This window comes from Canis lupus, chromosome 4 (genome assembly GCF_011100685.1).
Source record: "Canis lupus familiaris isolate Mischka breed German Shepherd chromosome 4, alternate assembly UU_Cfam_GSD_1.0, whole genome shotgun sequence".
Classification (NCBI taxonomy): domain Eukaryota; kingdom Metazoa; phylum Chordata; class Mammalia; order Carnivora; family Canidae; genus Canis; species Canis lupus.
The window spans coordinates 37635412-37659736 of NC_049225.1; the positions used below are offsets into that span (position 1 = coordinate 37635412).

The 24325-nt window shown below is 49.1% G+C and overlaps 1 protein-coding gene across 3 annotated transcripts in view; it reads right to left on the bottom strand.

Moving 5' to 3' along the window:
- The window catches only part of CDHR2 (cadherin related family member 2), a 36108-nt gene that overhangs the window by 6570 nt on the left and 5213 nt on the right, over positions 1-24325 (bottom strand). For all 3 annotated transcript variants that reach the window (XM_038534691.1, XM_038534692.1, XM_038534693.1), the window contains 20 exons: positions 19948-20004; positions 19612-19683; positions 15169-15308; positions 14996-15049; positions 13491-13580; positions 11343-11432; positions 10625-10750; positions 10407-10553; positions 10244-10319; positions 10040-10155; positions 9686-9919; positions 8514-8669; positions 8266-8427; positions 7988-8049; positions 7483-7726; positions 5204-5443; positions 2585-2654; positions 1831-2436; positions 980-1051; positions 250-299 (listed from right to left, as the gene is read on the bottom strand). In XM_038534691.1, coding sequence (XP_038390619.1) covers positions 250-299; positions 980-1051; positions 1831-2436; positions 2585-2654; positions 5204-5443; positions 7483-7726; positions 7988-8049; positions 8266-8427; positions 8514-8669; positions 9686-9919; positions 10040-10155; positions 10244-10319; positions 10407-10553; positions 10625-10750; positions 11343-11432; positions 13491-13580; positions 14996-15049; positions 15169-15308; positions 19612-19683; positions 19948-19999 — 2859 coding nt within the window. In that variant the 5' untranslated portion in view covers positions 20000-20004. The remainder of the gene's footprint in view (positions 1-249; positions 300-979; positions 1052-1830; positions 2437-2584; positions 2655-5203; positions 5444-7482; positions 7727-7987; positions 8050-8265; positions 8428-8513; positions 8670-9685; positions 9920-10039; positions 10156-10243; positions 10320-10406; positions 10554-10624; positions 10751-11342; positions 11433-13490; positions 13581-14995; positions 15050-15168; positions 15309-19611; positions 19684-19947; positions 20005-24325) is intronic.

Below are 24325 nucleotides of genomic sequence, written 5' to 3' on the forward strand. Positions count from 1 at the left end.
TGTGGTGTAGCGAAAAAAAAATCTAGCCTGCAAATAGTTTTTATAGTCATGAAATTTTTATGACAACCAAGTAACAATTAATGAAGTTTAACCCTATCAATTAGGCAAGTGTTTGTCTCCATTCTGGGGCTTTCTTTTCATAGGTTGGAGCCAATAAATTTCCTTTGTAGTGTTAAAACATTTGGAGGGACAGTGAAAGGCCTGAAAGCCTTGGTCCTGTGTCTCCTGGGACTAATATGATGGGCTTACCTGGACAGAAGCCACCTGCTGGTTGGGCACCACAAGTTCTGGGATGATAACTACAAGTGTGGACAAGAAGGGGTCAGTGGGATCAGTGGAGTCAGTGGGGTTAGTGCCAGTGCCCACCTGGCTGAGAACTGATCACAAGCCCAGCTCAGGACGCAGTCTCCCCATATCTTCCCGCAGCCCCTCTACCATCAAAATCCCCCATTATAACAGCCTCTGAGCCATCAGTTAGCAGCTCAGCCACTCCTACTGTGCAGACGGGGAAACTGAGGCCCAGAGAGGGAGAAGCTGGCTCAGAGTTGGGGCCGAACTGTGGTGAAAAATCAGGTCTCGGGGATCCCTGGGTGGCGCAGCGGTTTGGCGCCTGCCTTTGGCTCAGGGCATGATCCTGGAGTCCCGGGATCGAGTCCCACATCGGGCTCCCTGCACAGAGCCTGCTTCTCCCTCTGCTTCTCCCTCTGCCTGTGTCTCTGCCTCCCTTTCTCTCTCTCTGTGTTTTTCACGAATAAATAAATAAAATCTTTAAAAAAAAAAAATCAGGTCTCTCCTGTTGAAACCCTGGGGGAGAGGCGAGATTAGAGGTCTTCCTTTCTACACTTGATCTTAGCCAAAAGGCTGAGAAGCGAAAAAGAGGCCTTCCTTTCTAATAGTCCACTTGGGGCCTGAGGAGGGTCTATGGGAGCTGCCCAAGGAAATCCTGGCAGAGTATGGAGGGAAAGCCTGGCCCACTTACCAAAAGTCTTATTGTCAGGCAGAAAATAGGGGGCATTGTCATTCGTGTCCTCAATGGTGATAGCGAGGCTTCCTAGAAAACAAGTTTGGCTGGTTCTGGCCTCTAGGCCCAACCAAAAAGCCTGGGGACTTGCCATGCTCCCCCCTGCCTCCCTCCCAACGTCTCCCATGCACTGTCCCCAGCCCTGCTCCTGGCCTGGGGTGCCCGCTCAGTTTCCACTGGACTTTGTGGCAGGGAATATCCTCCCCATACCTCAGAGAGGGTAAGCACCTATTCCAAGATCATCCAGTAAGAGCATCAGGCCAGGCAGAGCCTGGCTGGGGCATATCCCACCTGACCACAGCATGATACTGACATTGCTAGCATGTAAGCTAGGTTATTGAGCTGGCCACTGTGTGCCTCAGTTTCCTCATTTATAATATTGGATAGGGATCATCTACCCCACCGATTGCGTGGGAGTAACATAAAGAATGCTTTTAAGGTGTCTGGCATAGCTCTCGGCTATAGGAAATTCTCAAAATAGGCTCGCTGTTAATGTGGTTATTCTAGCCATCACAATCCGAGGTGGGATGTGAGCACTGTGAAGTGTACTTTCCTCTTTACCCTCCCTCACAAGACAGTAGCATCAGTGAAGCACTGACTCTGTGCCAGGCACCTCACTAAACACTTTACATGTGTGTTTTTGTTTTGCCTTTGCTGCCAGCCTACTGCCCAACGCCACCGGAAAAATGGGGACAGAAGCTTAAGGAGATGTCACAACTTTCCCAGTGACACAGCTGGTAAGGACTGGGGCCCCAGCCCACGGTCCCTATCCTGCAGCCCACCCAATCCCACAGGCCAGGCCGCCTCACCGTTGTCACTGTAGGCCTGGAAGCGGGGGTCCGTTGTGAGGTCATTGGCCCGAACAACCAGCGTGACCAGGTCACAGGTCTCGTAGTCAATGGCCTCACTCTGATTGATGACCACAGAGCCATTGGCCAGCACAGAGAACCAGCCGTAGCACAGGCTGCCCACGTTGACCCCGGCCTTGGTACAGATGGTATTCACAAGCTGTACCTCCAGCTGAGCCATGGTATCCACATCCTGGGGAACCAGCTCAGCCACCAGGCCGTGCTGTGAGCCATTCTCAGCTACACGGATGCCCTGGAGCGAGGCTGAGTCCAGAGTGGGTGGTTCGTCATTCACGTCCTCCACAGCCACAAGGACTTGTGCGCTGGCCTCTTTCCCATGGGGATCTGGGTTCTCGGCACTCAGTGTCAGATAGAAGGAGGCCTGTGTCTCGTAGTCCAGGCTCACATCTGCAGGCAGCCGAAGGAACCCCCCAGCGCCCCCAGACTCTAGCACCAAGCCCTGGAGCAGGAAGTTGTTGGCACCACTCCCTGTCAGGCTGAAGCTGATACGGTTGTTGGCTTCTGTCTGATCCGCATCCCAGGCCTTCACCACGCCTACCAGCTTTCCTGTGGACGAGGGCAGACTTCACAGAGACCCCTGGCCCAGCCGCTGGAGGCTTCCTCTCCCCTTACCACCCCCAAGAGCCGCAGGGAGGGCTCAGATGCCTCACTGGGCCCCAGCCCCAGTGCCCGGCCTGGCCCAGGAAGGACTTACCTGGGTCCCTCTCCTTCACCGAGAAGGAGTAGATAGACTGGTTGAAGATGGGCAGGTTATCATTGATGTCCTGTGGGCAGAGGAAGGTCTGAGCCCAGGGACACCAGGAGCCCCACAGTTCAGCCTCCCTAGAGCCAATCTGAGAGCTAGTGTTTCCTCTGACTCAAGGCACAGACTCTCTGCCAGCAGCTCCTCACTTCACAGACGAGACAAGGGCCTTGGCAAGGCTGGAACTAGCCCAGGGCACACACCTGAGACTCACAGACCTGCAGCGGGACCTCTGAAGTTAGTGATACACTTTCAGGGAGCCCCACCTCCTCCCTGCTTCTCTGACTACAACTCAGAGCCATCTCAGACTCTGCTTTCCAGAAGGGTGGCTGAGTCCCTATCAGTGTCCCTGTCTGGCCTAGCTTGACTCCTCATCTCTTGGATTTATCCTATTGGCACCAATACCACTGTTTCTACAAGGCCCTGTGGCCCAAGTTTTCCCTTGTCCCCTCTTTTCTCCTATCCCTCCTGAGTTCAGCTGACCCCAGGACATTTGCTCTGTGCTCAGACGATGCTGAGCTCCAGGCAACTGCCAGGGCTTAGGCCTGGTCCTGCCCTCAGACGCTCACTGTTTTCTGTTCTTGCCTTCCCTCTCTAGCCCTGGCCACCCACACCTACAGAGACTGCCACTGTTGTCACAGCACAGAACCACCTCTACCTGCTGCTTCCTCCCCAATCAGTGATGTTTGCTGGGGGTGCCCTTGGCTTTTCCAGACCTTCCCAGGGCAGCCCACAGATGTCTGCTTTTGGCTTCCACTTTTCTAAATAATGGTTCAACGGACATCTTCAAGAACAAAGCCATCTCCCCCTTAACTAGATGTATTTTCCGATGGTGATTTCCCAGCACAGCATTTCTGTCTCAATGCATGTGGCCAGCTGCTCCCTAAGTCACTGGGGTGGCTAAGAGCACAGCTCTGAGTCAAATCCAGCTTCCCTTCTGCCTCACATGTGACTTGACTTCTCTGAGCCTCAATGTCTTCACCTGCAAGAGGGCTCATAGTCACCCCTCTAGGGACCGTTGTAGGTGTTTGTTTAGTTTGTTGGCGTAAAAGGACCCACTAGCTCAGTAAATGCAATTTTGCTTTCTTCCTTCTTCCTGGCCTACTTCACCCCGAGGACAGCTGAACAAACTGACAAGTTCTAATTCTGCTTCTGTTTCTCCATTTTCCCTGAGGTCTCACTCTGATCCTTGTAGGAAAGCTGCACATCCCAACCCAGTGGGACACAGGGCTGCTGTGTGGGATGATGAAGGCTGTGCACTGCACAGGCCTAGGGGGCGCCATCCACATCATGGACACTGTAGAGGTGTACTTTTGTTACAATGCTTTTTTAGAGGGTGGTGCCCTGTGGACTGGTGGCCACCGAAGAAGCAGACGCACTGGGTTCAAAACCCCCTTCTGCAGCCCTAGGCAAGCTGCTCACCCTCTGCGCCTCCACCCTTTACACCCCTTCTCTTTACCTTTGAATGGTAGTGAGGAATAGGAGCGTTTCAGACAGAACTTCATGAATGATATTTAGAGCCAATACAGTGGGTCGTTCCTGCCCTTATCTGTGGGAGAAACGTTCCAAGACCCCCCACGGAGGTTTGAAATCACAGATGGTACTGAACCCTGTGTATACTGTTTTTTTCCTATACATACCTACTCATGATAAAGTTTACTTTATAAATTAGGCACAGGGCAGACCTGGTGGCTCAGCGGTTTAGCACCACCTTCAGCCCAGGGTGTGATCCTGGAGTCCCGGGATCCAGTCCCATGTCGGGCTCCCTGCAGGGAGCCTGCTTCTCCCTCTGCCTGTGTCTCTGCCTCTCTCTTTCTGTGTCTCTTGTGAAAAAATAAATAAAATCCTAAAAAAATTAAATTAGGCACAGAAAAAGATGAACAATAACAATAAAATAGAACAATTATAACCATATACTGTGATCACAGTCGACGTGAATGCAGTCTCTCTCTCTCTCTCTGAAAATATGCAATTGTCCTGTACTCATCCTACTTCTTGTGATGATGTGAGATGATAAAATGTCTATGTGATGAGACAAAGTGAAGTAGGTGACATGGCCATTAGATGTAGCTAGGCTGCTCCCAACCTTCTGACGATCTGATGTGTCAGAAGGAAGATCATCTGCTCCAAAAATGCTATTGGCTGTAGGTTTCCCAAACTGAGGAAAGAAAAAAAAAAAGGAAAAAAAAAAAAAAAGGAAAAAAAATGCAAGGGGACACTGCAGGCGGACTGGACACACTGAGTACCTTCCTCAGGTCAGGCACTCTGCAAAGCACTTTCCATTTGTTAGCTCACTTTCTGGTATTTTTGTCACCATTTTACAGATTAGGAATTTGAGGGCATAGGGAGGTTGAGTGACTACCCTAGGCCGCACAACTGAGCCAGAATCCTAACCCAGGCAGCCTGATTCTAGAACTCTCTTGCCCACCATACCGCCAAGGGTGGAAATGTGACTCAACGTGACAAGGATAGAAATGTGACTCGGGAGGGGTAGGGCGCTGGCTATCTGCTGGGAGCTCCCCAGCACGGGGCCCCTCATGGCACCTGGCCCGCGGCTGAGCCAGGTCTTACCTCCACATTGATGGTGACATTGACTCCAGTGCTGAGGACAGGCATGCCACAGTCAGCCACAAGTACTGTCAGCACAATTCGGCCCCCCAGGGTAGGTTCGATGGCCTCTCGGTCCAGGGGCCCCAGGTTTCTTAGGATGCCTGTATCAGGGCCCACTGAGAAGTTGTGGCTGTAGGGGCCTGGAAGCAGGCTGAAATGCAGACGGCTGTTGTTGGTGTTGGGCTGATCGTTGTCCTGAGCCTGCGTGGATAACCAGCATCGCAGCATCAGCTGTCAGGTGCTCCCCGGCTCCCCTGCGCCTCCCCTGAAGCCGGGCCTCCCCCTCCAGCACTGGACCTCAAGGGCAGTGACTGGGCCAAAAGCCAGTGGGACGCTGGACCAGTCTCTCAGCCTCAGTCTCCCTCAAGGAGGGTCAGATCGACAGCTTGCAAGAGCTTCTGAGGTCTTAAGCACTGAGGTCAGCCATCGACCCTACAAATATTGACTGCATATCAACCATGTGCCCACCCTGGTGTAGGCGCTGACACAGAGCCATGACCAAGACAGTGCCCTTAGGGAGCTGAGATTCTAGTGGAGAGGAGGCACGGGGCAGTGGATTACAGATATCCAAAATTCAGAAACAAACAAGTATAACATAAGCGTGAAGTCCAACAAGATTCTGATCTTCCCACAGTGACGGCTTCAGTGCTGTTTTGTTTTTTTTTAAACAGCACATTCTTCACCCAATTCGTGTATGTGTGTGTGCGTGCATGTGTGTGTGTTCCTGTCCTGCCAGGGTCCTGTACGTGTACGTGGCCTGTCTTTGGGGTCGATCCAGCATGAAGAATACAACCACTTTGGTCATGCTACCAGGCCTTTGCGTATGCCTTCCCCTCACCCTGAATGCCCTCTACACCTCTCTGCCTGACTCCAGGCCACACTAGTGATACACCCGGGGCCTCCACATCCCCTGTGCTATCTTGAACACAGCACAAGTGACACCCTTGGGTGACTCTCTGGCATCCTTCCCCTGAAAGTCACACATGGGCAGCAATGATGGTGGAGTCATCTGAGAGGACTGGGGCCCAGGAAAGGACCTAGTGCACAACAGGTGTTCAGGACATGTGGCTTTGAATCCAGAGCTGGGCTACCCTGGCTTGGAATCTAGCTTTTCCCCTTCCTCCTTGCCCATCCCTCACCTTCAGTTCTTTCATCTCAGTTCCATTGGGATCTTGTTTATTAAATGCCTCCTGTACAGGCAGCCAGAGATGGCTTTTCCAGAAGCCTGACCCCGTCTGTTCACCTCTCAGCACTCTGAATTCAGTCCATTTAATTCACCAAGCGCTTCTCAGGGCTCATGCCGGGCGCCATGGTTACAACAGCAGATCTAAAATGCTCCTGCCCCAAGGAACCCACAGACCAGGGAGGAAGTATCAAAGAGCAAGAAGAAAAGGCCCAGGCTTCAGGGTAGAGAGGTCCAAGCTCTGGCTTCAGGGCGCTGCTTATTGGCTATGCAAGCCCAAAGAAGTCACTTAACTTTCCTGAGCCTCAGTTTTCTCCTTCTGTGAAATGGGGACGATTGGAGCAACTATTTCACAAGTAGGTCAAGATACTAGGGATGGGAATGTGCTCTGGAAACCTCATAGCCCCAGGAATATAAGAGTGCTCAGTAGCCACATGATTGTGATTCTGAGGACTTGGTTTCTTTCCCACTTCCTCTGAGGCTCCCTTTCAAATGACTCCGGAAGATGCTTGTCTTTGGTGTTCCTCTGGAACCAACCGTGGATTTTTATCTCATAGACTCTGTCAGCCTGGCCACTGATATTTCCTTTTTTGCACTGGTCATCAGGAAGCTCAGAACTGAATTTTCAGCCCCCTCCTAGCAATTGTGTCGTTCTGGGTTCTAACTTTGCCTCTGTGCCTATTGGCAATACAATTCTTGTTTTCTCTTTCTCCTTATTTCTCCCATTTTTTACCTTTTTAGTCAGTCACTCAAATCCTGTTTGGAATGAGACAGGGGCTGGATTTCAAAAGAGCAATATGTTTTTTAGGGCTTGCTCTGTGCTAGGCTTGGTGCTGAGCACTTTATATGCATTACCTCATTATTCCCTAGTGATCCTGGGACTAAGTACCACAATTGTCCTCATTTTCCAAAGCGGGGACAGAGGTCCTAAGAGACGGATTGGTTTCCTCAGGACCACAGAGGAGAACCCAGACTCCAATCCAGGGCCAGCACAACTACAGAGCCAGACTTGGTCCCCTGCCCCTGTCCCACCCCCCAAGTTCAGGTTGGCTCGCACCTGGAGGGATATGAGGACATCGCCATCCTCCTCCTGGACAAAGATGTTGTAGGAGCCGCTGACCACAGGCCAGTTGTCATTGATGTCCAGCAGGATGATGTGCAGCGTGGTGGAGGCCGACAAGTTCTCGCCATCTGTGGCCTGCAGTGTGAGGTAGTACTCGGCCTGCTTCTCTCGATCCAGCAGCACGCTGTTCCTCACTGTCACCATTCCTGAGTCTGGATCCACCTTAAAGATCTCTGCCCTGTGCAGGGTGGCCGGAGTGAGCAAGCAACAATACAGGATGCCCACTTATATTAGAATTTCAGATAAACAATAAAAAATATTTTAGGATGTCCCATGCGATATTTGCCATCTGCTTATACCAAATAAAGGATTCGTTGTTTATCTGAAATTGGAATGTCACGAGTGTCCTACGTTTGCCTGCTCTGGTTTCACTGCAAGGCAGAGAGGTGGGCCCAGGCCCCACTCATCCGCCTGCCCTCTGCCCACCCTGAGACCTTACCCGTTCCCTGGAAGCAGGCTGTAGGTGATGCGGCCACCCTCACCCGTGTCAGGGTCAAAGGCCTGTGAGGCAGAGAGAGAGAGACAATGGGACATGATTTGGAAATGTCCCTCACTGCCAGCCATGCAGTTAAGGAGACAGGGCTGTCCCCTGTCACACACGCCCACACATGTGTGCACACTTGCTCAGACCTGACGACATCAGATGATACAGAAACTTGGGCAGGGTCCTCTTCCGTGTCCCTCCCCACCCAGTCCCAGAGGGTTCCTGTCACTCACGTGGATGCTGTTGGTGACCACAGTGCCGTTTGCACTGTGCTCCCAAACTCTGATGTTGTACAAACTGTGGGGGAATGTGGGCCTATGGTCGTTAATGTCTCTGAGGTGGATGGTCACCAGGGCGACAGAGGAGTTCCCACTGACTGAGTCAATCGCCATGACCTGAGGATAGAGGAGGAAGCAGCAGCATTGGGGTCAGAGTGCCCATGGACTGTGCTCCCTGGCGTCCCAGAGCACGCACCCCTCACCTGCACCAGCATCACTGTTTTCCTCTCGTAGTCCACCATTGCAGGAGCTCTCACCAGCACCTGCACGTCCGATGAGCCTGCCGCCCGCTCAGGGGAGACGCTGAAGGCTTCGGCATCAGGGCCCCCCAAGGACAGCAGGAAGGTGCCATTGTTGCCCTGTGGAGATGGGTATATGGTATAGCAGAGACCCCAACCCCTCCAACATACCAACCTGCGTCTTGCCCCAATCCCTGACTGTAGGCTCCTGCATCAGAGGCCCGGCCCTCTGAAGTCCCTTGAGAGAGGGGCTCTCATAACACTGTGACAAGAGGGCCCTGGGGAAACTAGGCTGCTCACTGTCCCTTGCAAATGTGGGCTCATCAGAAAAAGATATCCCCATGTGCCTAGGCTCTTGGGTTGGGCTGGAAAGACAGAGCCTGGACACACTCCCCTCACTCCCATAAGACATTACTGAGTCTTCCTTACCAACTCCCACTCAACACAGTCCACCACCATACCAGCACCAAATACCAGCAACACCCAACATCACCCCATTACCCACACCACCCTCCATTCCACACCCCTTCTGCTTCACTCAATGCCAACCACCAACTCAATATACCCACCCACCTACCACCACCCAATACCATCCTCCACTCCACATTTGGTACCAACCCAATATCACCACATACTACCAAACACCATCCATAGGTATTCATTATTCAATGCCACCCAGCTCACCCACCTCTCAATATCAATTTCCACTTAAGAATACTCTCCAATTTTGCACTCACTCAACCACTTCTATGCTCAATACTGCCACATTCCCCAATATCCAATACCCCAACATCCTGCAACTTCACCAAGTACCCATCACCACCATCTCCTCAACACCACTGAAAACTATATACTCCACTCAACATTACCTAGCATCCACTATTAACCTTCACTCAGTGCTGCCTTTCTGTTCACCACCACCTAGCACTGCCCTGAGCACAAAACTACACACCAGTATAACATCACCCAACATTTGCAAATATCACCTAACAACTCTGATTTTCCAACACTGTTTATGATCAGCACCACCAATCACCCACCATAGCACCTTGTTCTATGGGTCACTCCCCACCATCTTCCCTAGCCATCTCCCACCATCACTCTTGCCCAGCCACCCCTTTTCTGGGTGCACCTACCTTGTCTGGGTCGTAGACCACCATGGTGAGGTTATCAATGGGGATGCGGGTGGAGGCATGCTCATTCACATAGCCAGTGAAGTTGACTTGGGCCTCTTGGGGTGTGAAGGTACAGGCCAGAAGGCTGCAGTTGTAAAACTCAGGTTGGTGGTCATTGACATCCGTCACTGTCAGTGTGACCCATATGCTCACCTTGGCCTCCTGCCCATAGATGTTGGGTTTCGTCTCAGTGGCCTTAGGGCAGAGCAGAAACCAGAGGCCAGAGGTCAGAGAACCAAGGATCAGAGAGAACGGAGATTAAAGGTCAGAAGTTGAGGGTAGGGGTGCAAAAGGGGCAATGGACCCCTCACTCACCATGACCTGGACCTTCACCTCCTCATCCTCTTCCAGCAGCTGCTCACGGTCCAGGGAACCATTGACCATGATCACCCCATCTGACTTGATGGCAAACCAGCCGGGTCTTGTGGAGTCTGATGAGAGGCAGTAGAAGCTACTGCTTCCAGTGGCTGCAGCAGAGCCCCCACCCCTTCCTCCACCTGGGAACACCCCAATTCTCACTGGAAATGCTGTAGATCACTGGGTCATTGATGCCTTTGTCACTATCCACAGCCTCTACCTTCAGCACTGACGTTCCCTGTGCAGAGAACCACGTGGTTCAATGTGCCGGACCCTTTCCCTGCCTCTTGTGTCCACCCAGACCCGTCCAGGTCCTCTAGCACACCTGGGGTGTATCTTCGGCCACAGTGGCTGAGTAAAACTCCCTGATAAACTGAGGGTCCAGGTCTGGCTGGTCGACTACAGAGATGGACAGGAAGACAGGCGAGGAGCACTGGATGGTGAAGACGTTGTTGTATAGGCCGCCTGAGTCCTGTGGGAGATAGGTCTCCGTAAGGCTGAGCCTCATGGTCCTGGCCCCCCTCTGTCTGCACCCCTACTCACACAGGCCCTCAGCTCCAGCTGATAGAAGGCACTCTTGTTGTTGTAGCTGAGGCTGCCATTGAGGACGATGGAGCCATTGGGGAAGATCCTGAAGAGGTGCTGGCTCTCCCCATTGCTAGGGATGACCTGAGGCAGAGCAGTCAGGGCAGGCTCCCCTCTGAGAGACCAGGGCTCAAGTCCTAGCTCTGCTCTTAACCAGCCCTGCCACCCTTACCAGGTCACCTAACCTTTCTGAGCCTCAGTTTCCACCTCTGGGAAATGAGCTCAGACATATCAGCAGTGGGTTGAGAGGAGGGTCCAATGAGGTAAGGTATATGCTAGGCACATCGTGGGCACTCAGTAGACGGGAGCTATAGCTAGCTAACATGCCTTCGGAAGAACTGGGTCACATACTCTGTTGTGTGTGTGACCTTGGACAAGACACTGTACCTCTCGATTTCCTATTCTGTGTACCAGCCACCCCATGAAGCCACATGAACTCAGGAAAAGCCCAGTCGGTGCCCCAAGGCAAGAAGGTGGGAAGAAGGGTTCTGTCCATGGCAGTCACCCTCCTTAGGTGGCTTTATCAAATGAGGTCCAGAGGGGGCCAGCAAAAGGTTTGGGAGCCAGGGCTCACCCCAACACTCAAGGTTCCTGCAGGCTGTGTGGGAGATGCTGCCCCCTGGTGGCTATGAGGAGCAGTGGGGCCCGTATTCCCACAGGACTTGCCTGTGCTCACCTGCTCTATGGAGTACACCACTGCTCCTGCAGACCCCGTGTCTTGGTCCTTGGCCAGCACAGAGAACACCAGGGAGCCAACTGGCAGGGTCTGTAATGAGGAACTCCAATCCATCCCTTCCACGACTGAGCACTCATTTCCCCTCCCTGAGTTTATGTCCCCGATTATACTGCAGGAATAACACCTAGAGCCTGACACTCAATGCTCCCTTTTCCTTCTCACTTGGGCTGGGCCTCTGGAGACCACTGGGGGGAGGGAGGGCAGGGAGCAGATTACCCCCCTTTCCTCTCCCTACCACTTCGGCTGGCTTATGATTTGCAGAGCACCTCAGGAGAAAGAAGCACAATCATTCCAGAATCCAGGATGTGCCACTCCCCTGCTCAAACATCCTGTGGGCTCTCTGTAGCCTACAGCAGTACATCCCAGACAGCACCCTGCAGAGCTGGAAGGTTCTTTGGGGAGGCCTTTGCCCTGTCTGTGACCTGTGCACACCTTCATTATTTCCACAAAGTGGCCAAAGTGATCTTTGAAAATCATAAATCAGACCACATCACTCTTGTGCTAAAAGCCCTCCAATGGTTTCCCTATTTTGTCTAGAATACAATCTTCACTCCCTCTATGGCCCTCTGATGTCAGGCCACTGTCCACCTCTCTCACCTCACCTCCTCCTCACCTTCCACCCTCCATTCACAGCACCTTCCTGGCTATATGCCTAGAACACTCCAAATTCATTCCCAGCTTGGAGCCATTGAATCTGCTGTTCCCCTACCTGGAACATCCTTCTCCTGGAGCATCCCATGGTTGGTTCCTTCTTGCCATGTAGGTCTCTGTTCAAATGTCACCTACTCAGAAAAGCCTTTCCTGGTTGCTCAACCTAAACCAGCCCCCTTCCTGGTCACTTTCTTTCACTTTGCCCTGTTTTACACTCTTCATAGAGCTTAATAGCATCTGAAATAATCCTGCTTATTGAATGTTTCATTGATTATTATCTATATTCTTCATTAAAATGTGACCAGATCTGCCTTATTTACCAGATAGTCTCAGCACCAAAGCCAGTGCCTGGTACACAGCATGAGCTCCATCAGAGTCTGTCAGATGGCTGACTGGACCTCATCAGTCTTATGTCTGGCCTAGTGTGTATTTAGTGTATTTGGGGCCCCACACCAAATACATTTTCAAAGCCGCATGGTAATGAAGATCAAGGAGTGGTGTTGTGTTTGCTGCTCAGGGACCATTAGGGAACCTCCTCCCCATGCAGTCCGTTCAAGTGGAGCTGCCCTCCCTTGCTAAAGGGGAAGGATCATGATGTAGACCTACCCAATCAAAGTATTCCGTATCCCTAGGTTGATAGGTATATGACCCAAAATGGGTCGATGAGAGTCAACTCTGGGGTTTGGGCCAGAACCACAGAGAAAGAGACAGTCTGCGTTCAAGTTGCAAAGCCTGGAGCTGCACGGGACACTTTTATCACCACAATAGAGAATGGCCCCTTACCTAAGGATAGGGGCAACAAGATAAGGAGAGCTGAGAGGTGAGAGAAATCTCTCTCTCTTTTTAAGAAATCTCTTCTTGATGACACAGTTGTTTCTTGTTTTTGTTTTTTAAGATTTATGTATTTATTCATGAGAGACACAGAGAGAGAGAGAGGCAGAGACATAGGCAGAGGGAAAAGCAGGCTCCTCACAGGGAGCCTGATGCAAGACTTGATCCCAGGTCCCAGGATCATGCCGGAAGCCAAAGGCAGACACTCAACCACCAAACCACCCAGGCGTCCCTTGATGACATGTTTTGTTGTTGTTGTTGTTGTTTTTTGATGACATGGTTTAAATGCATGTATCCAACTTGCCTGAAGTTAGTATACCTCTAAATTTTTCAGATACATGAGAAAATAAATTCCTTTTCTTAAAAAAATTTTTGCTTTTATAACTGGAATCATTCTAATCCAGTTTGACTGATTGCAATATGTTGCTATAACTCTTGTTCATATGGTTACATTCCCCCCAATTTGGTTCCTGCAGTGGGCCCTTCTAAGGGGTGCTTCTCCTTGATCCTAGACCCCCTGCTGACCATCTCTGGTCCTTTGCACACTGACAAGAACTTCTGGGATGCCTGTATCATACACACACACACCATTAGAGCAGATGTTACCTCATTGATGCTGGTGGAGAAACCACTATTCTGGAAAACGGGAGCATTGTCATTTCTGTCCTCCACGATCACCTGCATTTCCTTCCGTACCTGCAGGTAAGAAAGCCCAGGTGAGCCTGGAAAATGTGAGAGCTTGAGAAGACAAAAGGGAAGAGTGTCTGAGTGGGACAACTCCTGGTGTTCCAACTCCTGGTGGGACAACTTGCAGTTGGCTTTGCTTCTCGGGCAATTAGGCAATATTCAGGGTAATCTCATTTTTTATACAATTTCAAACACCAGAAAAGTTGCAAGTATAGTACAAAAACTCCCAATACCCTTCATCCAGATTTAGTCATTGTTTGATCTCTCTCTCTTTCTCTCCACATGTTTACAGAACCATTTCAGAGCAAGATGCAGACATAATTAGGTCATTTTTTAAAAATTGAAGATATGTCTGTCCTGCTATAGGAATGTTCATTTTAGCTTTGTCTGCCATAGTTTTTAGCATGCGGACAACCTAAGTGTCTGTCAGAGGAGACCAGCAATAGCATCATGATATGCTCCTACATGGAAAATAGTACAAGAAACAGGGGACTCAGGAGGAAACATAGGCAGAGCTCCAAAGCTGATTGTTGAATGGACAGGGAAGTTCAAGATAATATGGAAGATGGGATCCCATTTGGGTTTCAGGAAATGCACCAAAACTACAATCTTTCTTCCATGGATGCATAAATATGTAAACACACAGTGAGAGATGTGGAAGAAGGGTGACTGTGGACGCTTTGGCTGGGAGTGGGCTGGGAAGGATCACCCAGGGGACTTGAGCTTGAGCTGCAACTCTTGAGATGTTTATGAAGAGAATGCATTCATGAATATCCAAGTCATTAAAATGATTTTTTTTAATGGATGGGGCTTGGAGAAGCTATTATAAAGACAAAATCCTCAACTTTCAGAGACATAGGGCACAGCAGTATAAGCTTGTTATTTCAAAAATGAGCACTGACGTTCAGCAGAGGGAGTTGAAAGCAATAGCTCAGGGTAGGGAAATATTTAGCACTTGTTTTTTATTAACATTTGTATTAACATAAATTAATATAAGTAATGTTATATTTGTAATATAAATGATGTATTTGCATAATTAAAGTAAATTAATATTATTGTGTGACCCAAAAAGGACAAGAATAATTTGGATGAAAATAAATATTAAAATTCAGTTTTTGTGGCATGCCTGGGTGGCTCAGTGGTTGAGCATCTGCCTTTGGCTCAGGTGGTGATCCCAGGGTCCTGGGATCGAGTCTCGCATCGGGCTCCCTGCAGGGAGCCTGCTTCTCCCTCTGCCTGTGTCTCTCTCTCTGTGCCTCTCATGAATAAATAAATAAAATCTTAAAAATAAATAAATAAATTCAGTTTTTGTTAACTAGGGCTCTCTCTGCTTGCCTGAGATAGGGGACACACTCAGGAGTGGCTCTAGTCCCTTGCTCCCTGATCCCAGGACCAGTCTCCTCTTCCTCCCCCTTCCAACTCACCGGGTTGTTGTGGCTGTCGCTTACAGAGATGGTGACTGCGAACAAGTAGAGCGTCTGCGGTGGCAGGCAGAGAGAAGAGGCCGAAAGTGAGCCCCTGTTCAGAGTGGGAGCACAGGCAGGGCCCCCATCCCCCTGCCCCCCTCACAGGGTCTTCCCAGGCTGCCACCCTTTACCTCATAGTCTAGAGGGCTGGCCAGCTTCACTTCACCAGTGGCCGGGGTGACAGTGAAGAAATAGGCATATTGGCCACTAATCCCATAGGTCAGAGAGTCCTGGTCCTGGTCCTGAGCCACCAGCCAGAAGGCCTCGGAACCTGGAGGTGGGACACGGAATGCCTATGGTCCACGGCCCCATGTTTTGGCACCAGCCTGGCTCCACTGGGGTAGGGAGCCTGTCTTCTCTGTGTGCAGAAGTCTGGGACCCCCTCAATCCCCAGGTCTCTGGCCTTGGTGGCCATTAACATGGTTCTGAGGTTGTAGGATTGAGCCCCGGGTTGGGCTCCGTGCTGGGCATGGAGTCTGCTTAAGATTCTCTCTGTCCCTCTCCCTCGACCCCTCCACCTGCTCACACACTTTCGCTCTCTCTAAATAAACGAACAAATAAATAAGTCTTTTTTTTAAGTTGGCCTAGAAAAAGAAATTAAATGTAACAAATCAATAAAAGCTACAAAAATAAAAGACATATATTAGGTCCCTATATGTGAAGAATTATATGTTTGTCACTAAACTAAAACTGGTATTTAAAACACCATAATTATAGGGCTCCTGGGTGGCTCCGTCAGTTAAGTGTCCACCTTCCACCCAGGTCATGATCTCAGGGTCCTGGGATGGAGCCCAGCATGGGAGTCTGCTTCTCCCTCTCTCTCTGCCCCTCCCTCCCCTCATGCTCTTTCTCTCAAATAAATACATAAAATCTTAAAATAAAAAATTTAAAAGCCAAAAATAAATAAATAAATAAATAAATAAATAAATAAATAAGGATGGCACCAGGGACTATATATATATATATATATATATATATATATATATATATATATATATATATATATATATAAAGCCTGCCTAACATAGCAAAACTATTGTACAGTGTTAGTGTCAGGAAAAGAGGTCTTCTGTCAGGGAGAAAGGACAGGGAGTGACCAAAGGGACGAGAGAGGGGACCTGGGGGTGTTTGCAGCACCCTATCTCCTGATCAGTGATAGTTATTTGTGAGTCAATGCACTTTTCTGCACATATATTATACCTCAAAATAGAAAGTCTAAATGACAAAGTTTTAAAAAATCTGACTGAAAATGCTTTCCCATTGTAAAAGAGCTGTAGAATTTATCTCAGGTAGAAGAAAATCACCCTTTGGTTTATGAAAGGACCCCCCACCAAAAGAGAGCCCAGAGAGGAGTCTGTGGTTATAAAAGATCCTTTGGTCTGGACCAGGGAGGGAGGGGGCGCTGTTCTAAACAATGAAGTGGGGATGCCTGGGTGGCTCAATGGTTGAGCACCTGCCTTTGGCTCAGGGTGTGGTCCTGGAGTCTCCGGATCGAGTCCCGCATGGGGCTCCCTGCATGGAGCCTGCTTCTCCCTCTGCCTATCTCTCTGCCTCTCTCTTTCTGTGTCTGTCATGAATAAGTAAATAAATCTTTAAAAAAATAATAAATAAAATAAACAATGAAGTAATCAGTTTTCTGTTTCCTGGGGGTTGCAGAGGGCAGCATGCGTCAGAGCCCCAGGGCTGGGGAGGCGAGGAGACATGCAGGGTTTGGGTGACCTGACCAGGCCCAGAGTGGACACTCTCCAGTGACAACAGTGAGTATGGCTTCCTGACTCATGCTACCATCTCCTCCCTTCTCCTCAGATCTTCAGTAAAGCCTGGAGCTGGCTGGATGGCACCAGGGACTGGCCAGGGAGAGGGAGGAAAGAACAAAGGGTGAACCTCAACCTTGAAAAAAACATCCACAGGAGGAGCCTCTGAAACTAGTATGAGAACTCAAGCTGTTTTATTTAGATATCAAAGGCTTACTCTGGAGAATGAGATCTTGAGGGCCTTTGAGTTATAATATTTGTGACATTCGTTTGACCTTTGTGTGTGTGTTTTATCTATGACCAAACAGCTATGAAAATATATGTAAATATCGGGATCCCTGGGTGGCGCAGCGGTTTAGCGCCTGTCTTTGGCCCAGGGCGCGATCCTGGAGACCCGGGATCGAATCCCACATCAGGCTCCCGGTGCATGGAGCCTGCTTCTCCCTCTGCCTATGTCTCTGCCTCTCTCTCTCTCTCTCTCTCTCTGTGTGTGTGACTATCATAAAAAAAATAAAAAATAAAAAAAAATAAAATAAAAAAAAGAAAATATATGTAAATATCATTAACATATATACATTACTTCTCTTTTGGACAAAGAACATTTATAGATACCAAATAGTTTGACTTCAGCCCAGTCTTCCAGGGTGCTCATCTCAGTGTAATGAGACCATCACCTCCCTCATCCTGGGCATTAAATCTTTATTAATATAACCCTAAACAGATTTTGCTGTCCTGGCAACCACACCCAAATGTATGTGGTCTTTGTGCCTACAAAGTCTATCCCCCATCCTTTCCTCACATACTCCAGTCTGGGATTCTGAATCCCAGGGCCAATTCTGGGTTTCACCGTCTTTGATTCAGTCTCTTGTGTCTTCTGGTAGCTTTAGCTATCTGAGATCCTAATTCCAATGCTACGACAAAGACTGTGGATTGTCCCCTAATATTCACACCCTTTCTTTCTCTCAGAGCCAGAGAACTTCAGATTTTGAGCTGGGCACATGGCCAACCAAAATAAAGACCTCATTTTCCAGGTCTCCTTGCAGCTAGGTGTGGATAGGTGGCTAAGTTCTGGCCAATGAGAAGTGAGTGAAAAGAGCAGTGTGTAAAATCTGGAGCCTATCATTATGAGAAAGGGCCGAGCCTGAGGGGCCCCTTCCTCCTCTAGCTGACTGGAATAGGGTGTGACATGAGCCTTCTCGGACCACGTGGATGAGGGCCACAGCCTAGGGAAGGGCAGAGCCTGGAGATGGAAGGAGAATGCCAGACACCAAAAGTGTAGAGCAGAGAACAGTCTAATGGAACAGAGCCCCAGAGAGCCCTGGACTTGTTGATACAGATGGCTATATGAGAGAATGATCAGCCTTGACCTTGTTTACACCTTTGTTATTTGGGGTCCGTAATGCTCAGCCAAGCCTGTATCCCAATGAATAGAGTCTTTTTTTTTAACCCATATCCTGCCTGCTAGGAATTAGGAATTCAGTCCCTGTGGCTTCCAACAAAACGATGTTTCCCAAATCTCATTCCCTTTTGTACACTGCCACAATCTTTACCATATCCAGTGTCTCATTATTTATGATCCTTCTTTTAATTGACTTATCGTTTCATGTAAATCTATTTATTTTAAAAGCAAGTTTTAGGAGTACCTGGGTGGTTCAGTCACTTAAACATCTGACTCTTGGTTTCAGCTCAGGTCATGATCTCAGGTTAGCGGATCAAGCACCACTTTGGGCTCTGCATTCGGTGTAGAGTCTGCTTGAGGTTCTTTCTCTCCCTCTCCCCACTTGCATTCTCCCTCTCTCTCTCTCCTTCTCTCTCTCTCTCTCTCTCAAATAAATAAATAAATAAATAAATAAATAAATAAATAAATCTTTCTGGGGATCCCTGGGTGGCTCGGCGGTTTGGCGCCTGCCTTTGGCCCAGGGCCCGATCCCGGAGTCCTGGGATCGAGTCCCACGTCGGGCTCCTGGCATGGAGCCTGCTTCTCCCTCTGCCTGTGTCTCTGCCTCTCTCTCCTCTCTCTATGACTATCATGAATAAATAATAAAAAACAAATTAAAAAAATAAATAAATCTTTCTTTAAAAATAAAATAAAATAAAAGCAAGCTTTAGATTGTGGCTGTAAATAGAAATCCATTTCACTTGCCATAGATAGAAAGTAGCTCTATAAACAAAGGCAATTAAAGTAAAGCACTGGGGGGCAGTCCCGGTGGCTCAGCGGTTTAGTGCTACCTGCAGCCCAGGGTGTGATCCTGGAGACCCAGGATCAAGTCCCACGTTGGGCTCCCTGCATGGAGCCTGCTTCTCCCTCTGCCTGTGTCTCTGCCTCTCTTTCTCTGTGTGTCTCTCATAAATAAATAAATAAATAAATAAATAAATAAATAAATAAATAAAGTGAAGTACTGTTATTAACTTCTGGCAAGAAGTGTGTAAAAGTCTTTTAGCCAGAAATCTGCTCCCTGTTTAGAGGGGAGAAAAGCAGGGGGTGGAGGAAATTTAGCAAGTGTGAGAGGTGGAAGAGAAAGAATGGTCTCAGGTGGATCCTCTCTCCTCGGGGTATCAGAAACACCAGCAAGAGATGGGATGGGTAACAGAAGGAATGTTCTCATGGGGTATCTTGGTTACTTGACACTGTGTGAGGGCCTTGACACAAAAGCTGAAGAGGAGAAAACAAACTTCTAGAAAAAACTCCCTTCAGGCCACCTTTGCCCCATGATGAGCCATGGAAATACTCCCTTATGGGAAGCCAGCCCATAAGGGAGTCCCTGGGGCCCTCTTTGGGTAGGGGCTTGGCACAGTCTGTGCACAGGGATGGTTACTCACCCACTGGTAGGTCCTCAGGCAAATTCACTCTTGTCATGTTTCCAGAGAATGTCGGGGCCACATTGGCTTCCACTGTAGGAACATAGACCACTGGAACACCTAGATGCCCCTGTAAAGCTTACTCCCCACCTACCCTAATGGGAGCCCACACCAGTCCCAACCTTCAGCCTAGCTCACCCGCCTGGGGTCCTCCCTAGACCTCCCCAGGGCAGCCAAGCATGGAGCTGGGTCATGGGAACTGGGGGTTTGCTAATGAAGCAGTGCCCCTCTCTTCTGGAGGGCCTGCCAAGGATCTCCACATTAGTACTACTCTGGTAGGGGAGGGGAGGCACCCACCAGATACCATGAGGGTAAGAAGCAGGAGGCAGGATAGCCACGGCCACGCCATTATGTCTGAAAAGACCAAGGGAAGACGCATCAGGAAAGGGGCAACTGTACTTAGGCCTCCCTCTCTTTGGTGGGAGGGTCTGAGCCAGGCTTGCCCACCACTACCCTTTCAGGGCCCCTATCACCCGCTGCCACTCTCCAGATGTTCCAGGGTGGAGGAATCAAGTTAGAGGGGGAACCCAGAGGGGTGGGCAGGGTAGCTGAGCCTGGTCTAGAATTCCAGCTTGAGAATGACCCAAACTTGGCTCTAGAATTCAGGGGCCTTGTGTAGCAGGTACTGCTCTAAGCATGTTATATGCATAATCTTGATATCCCTGCAACTATGAGGTGGCTGAGAGAATAAAGGGCTTTCCTGAGGCACACAGGGAATCTATGACAAGACCGTGCTCTGAACATGAGTTTTGGATTCCAGAATTCATTTCCCCAACCATGACTCTACCCTGCCTATGTGAAGTGTCTAAGCTAATAGCATCCTTCACAATCAGGTGCCCAAAGAGGGACAGTGACTTAACCAGGACAATCCAGAGGCTCTATGGGTAGACAGGGTCCTTTGTCCTACTTGCTGACACATCTAATAGCTGCCTTTGCCACCTTTCCCAAAGTGTGCTCCATGGAACACTGGCCCTGTGAGATGCTCCACAGCAGGAGGGTTACCTGGTCAGGTCAGTTTGGGAAGGACTCCAAAGCTATGGGAGAACCAAGAGAAAATGACCCCAATCTCTGGCTGATTCAAAAAAATGGGGTCCTCCAAGGGGGAGAAAAAGAGATAGCAGAGTAAGAATGACTTCCAGAGCTGAACCTTGACAATCAAAACCCAGAAGTCTTCTCCCTCATGCCACCTTCCCCTCCTCCCAAGTTCCTGCCTCAGGGATGTACCCATTTGCTTAGGTCACCCTTGGCTCTCCTTTTTTGGAGTGCCCTACATTTAATCTATGGTGAACCTGGCATTTCCCTCCATCCCACAGTAGCCACACTCACAGCCACCTTCCCCCATCCCCTGGCTCAGCCCCTCTCCAGGCCTCCCTCCCTTGGGTCTTTAAACCAGTTCACTTAGCCCAAGTAATCCTTCCTCAACCCCTCTGATGACCTCTCTCCTCTGTTTAAAGCCCTTTGATGGCTCCCCATTGCCCGAGCCCAAACTCCATAAAAGGGCTTCCATAGACCATCCACACCTGACAGCCACCTCCCTCCCCAGCTTCATTATTTTTAAGATTTTATTTATTTATTCATGAGAGACACAGAGATAGAGAGACAGAGACATAGAGGGATAAGCAGGCTCCTTGCAGGGAGCCCAATGCAGGACTTGATCCTGGACCCCGGGGATCATGACCTGAGCCGAAGACAGATGCTCAATCATTAAGCCACCCAGGCATCCCCCCAGCTTCATTTCTAACTATGTCCCGCTTCACCTCTCATGCCTCTCATGGCCATAAGAGGGTTGATAATTTTAAATATCCACTGACATTTCCTGGGCACCTGCTATGTGCTGGGTACCTGGATTCATTCATTCATTCTTTTAATAGGTATTTATGCACGTCTCCTAAAGGCTAGATCTTTTTCCCAGCATTGGGCGAATAATTGCAAGCAAAAGAGCCAAGGTGCTGCCTTCACTGAGCTCAAGGCTTAGTGAATAAGACAGACCCTAGGGTGCCTGGGTGGCTCAGTTGGTTAAGTGTCTGCCTTTGGCTCTGGTCATGATCCTGGAATCCTGGGATTGAGCCCCGCATTGGGCTCCGCGGGGAATTTGCTTCCCTCTGCCCCTCACCCCACTCTTGCTCTCTCTCTCAAACAAATAAAATATTTTTTGGGGAAAAAGACTCTAAACAAGTAAATGAAGTGCTGACTGCTTGCTGCATTCATGCTATGAAGGAAGGGAATGTGGCCATTGTAGGAGCATAAAAGAGGTGCTACTTCAGGCAGTATGGCAGATAAAAAGGGCTACAAACCTTTTGACTCTACTCCCAACAAGAGATGAAGACTATGTCTGCCCCCCTTGAATCTGGTACATTCATTACGTTTTCATTCTATTTATGAGGTTTTTAACATCTCAGGGCACCTTGCCAACCTTCCCCAGGCAAGCTGGTTCCCAGAGATGGCAGATGACTTGCCTGCAAACACTCCTTTCCTGTACAAACCAACCAATCCAGAGCCCACACTCCAACTTCCTCCTTCATCTAACTCATACACCAAGTCAATATTCTCCCTGCCCTGAGTCACCCCAGATCCAAGCACTGGACGACTAAGGACGACGCCTATAGACTGCCAAAATTATTCCAACTATTCAATCCTAAGCTTGCTCCACTGCCTGACCTGCAGCCTCCTTCCCACCTTCCTTCCCATGGAAAATGCTTTAAGGCTCTGGGTCACGCTTTCTCCTCTCTCCTTCCACGTCCTGACCGAATGCTTCCCCGTGTGGCCCTACATGGCATGGCAGGCCCTCTCCTCTAATAAAAATCTTTCAATGGCCTTAGCTTTTCAATGTCATTACACAGTCATCTCCATAAATTAAAAATCCCACTGGTTTTATGATTAAGACATCTGGGCAGGCCCCATGACTGACTGATAGAATATGGCTCCAGTGATGCCATGCCAGTTTCCAGGCTCTGGCCCCAAGATACTGGCAGTTTCCCCTTCTAGTCTCTTGGAACACTCTCTCTTGGAACTCAGCAGCCATGCTACAAGAAAGCCCCAGCAGTCTCTTGAAAAGACTCATGACCAACAGAGCCCCTGGCCAACAGCCCAACTGAGCTTCCAGTGAACTGCCAACATCCACCCACCCATGTGAGGGAGCTGTGTGCATAAACCATCCCAAAAAGGACGCTCTACCTCCCAACGAGCCATCTGGTCTAAGCCCTGCCCGAATGGTAGATTTCTAATATAATAAATGACTGTTGCTGTTTGCCAGTAAGTCTTGGGGTGGTTTGTTACACAGCAGTGAATAATGGAAATGCATAGGGCAGAGTCTCTGAGGAAGTGACATGTCTGAAGGACAAGAAAAGGACAATCTGTGAGGAGTGGAAGAGAAAGCTCCCTATTCAGTATGGAGGAATCAGCATTCATCTCCACTCGAAACACCACTAAAACGATGGTAGATTATAGAAGTTTGAAAGAAAAAAAGAAAGAATTGAAAGATGAACAACTTATCAAGCTAATGATAGTTAAAACCAGAGTAGGTGGTACCTGGGTGGTTCAGTTGGGTAAGTGTCCAACTCTTGTTTTAGGTTTGGGTCATGATCTCAGGGTTCTGGATAGAGCCCTACATCGGGCTCCCTGCCCAGTGTAGCATATGCTTGTCTCCCTCTCCCTCTGCCCCACCTGTGCTCGCTTGCTCACTTTCTCTCTCTCTCTAAAATAAATTTTAAAAATAAAGTAAATTAAATAAATTTTAATAAATAAATAAATAAATAAACAAACAAACAACCAGAGTAGGGATGGCACCCACAGGTTCCAGCTCAAAAGCCCAGCAAGGCCAAGGATTGAAGGTTCTAGAAGTTCCTGGAAACAGAGGTGCAGGGTGGCCTAAAAGCGGGAAAATTGGTTGAAAGTTTGCATATGAAGCCATTAGACTCCCAGATACTTCTCCCCCCATCCATGCAGTGAGGGAGCTGACACCCCACCCCCCACACACACTAGAAAATATACTTAGAGCCTACTTCCTGGAGAGGCTGAATCGGAAAGATCTGTCCCCAGGGCACTAGGCCTGGTAGAGGTGGGGCACCACAGCAAAACAGGTGGCTAAGTGAAAGACTGAACACCAAATGGTGACCCTCTCAGCCCTTACCCCCATCTCCGTCCCAAAAGCACTGGCAGATGATGATAGAGCATCTCCTCCAACCACCAGAAATGAAAAACAGAGAAAATGGACCCACTCAAGAGAAAAAGACCTACAGATTCTGAAATGTGGGGCATCCATTGGGTCACATTATGACATGGCCTCCAAAAGAAAAGTTCCCCCACAACCCAGGGACCCCACTGGACTTAGAGCCTTGTTCTTAGTCATGAACAAGGACCATCAGACATTGAAGGGAAGACAGATGCCATAGCATGCTGGAGCTGCTAATGAAAACTGCCATAGCTATAAGAATTTTACAAGCTGGTTGGCATTATATTTGTGGCTTGAAATCAGCCAGGGTGGAAGTATTTACACCATGGAAATTGGCAAATACAAAAACAAATTGTAGAAACCTGTACACCAGTGATGGACACTGAAAAATCCAAGCCAAATCAAACAAAAATAATGGGAAGAGGAAACTCAGAAGCTGATTGTTATTATAAATCTTGTAGTCTTATTTAAATTTTTAAAATTCAGTACACAGGGGGTACTTCC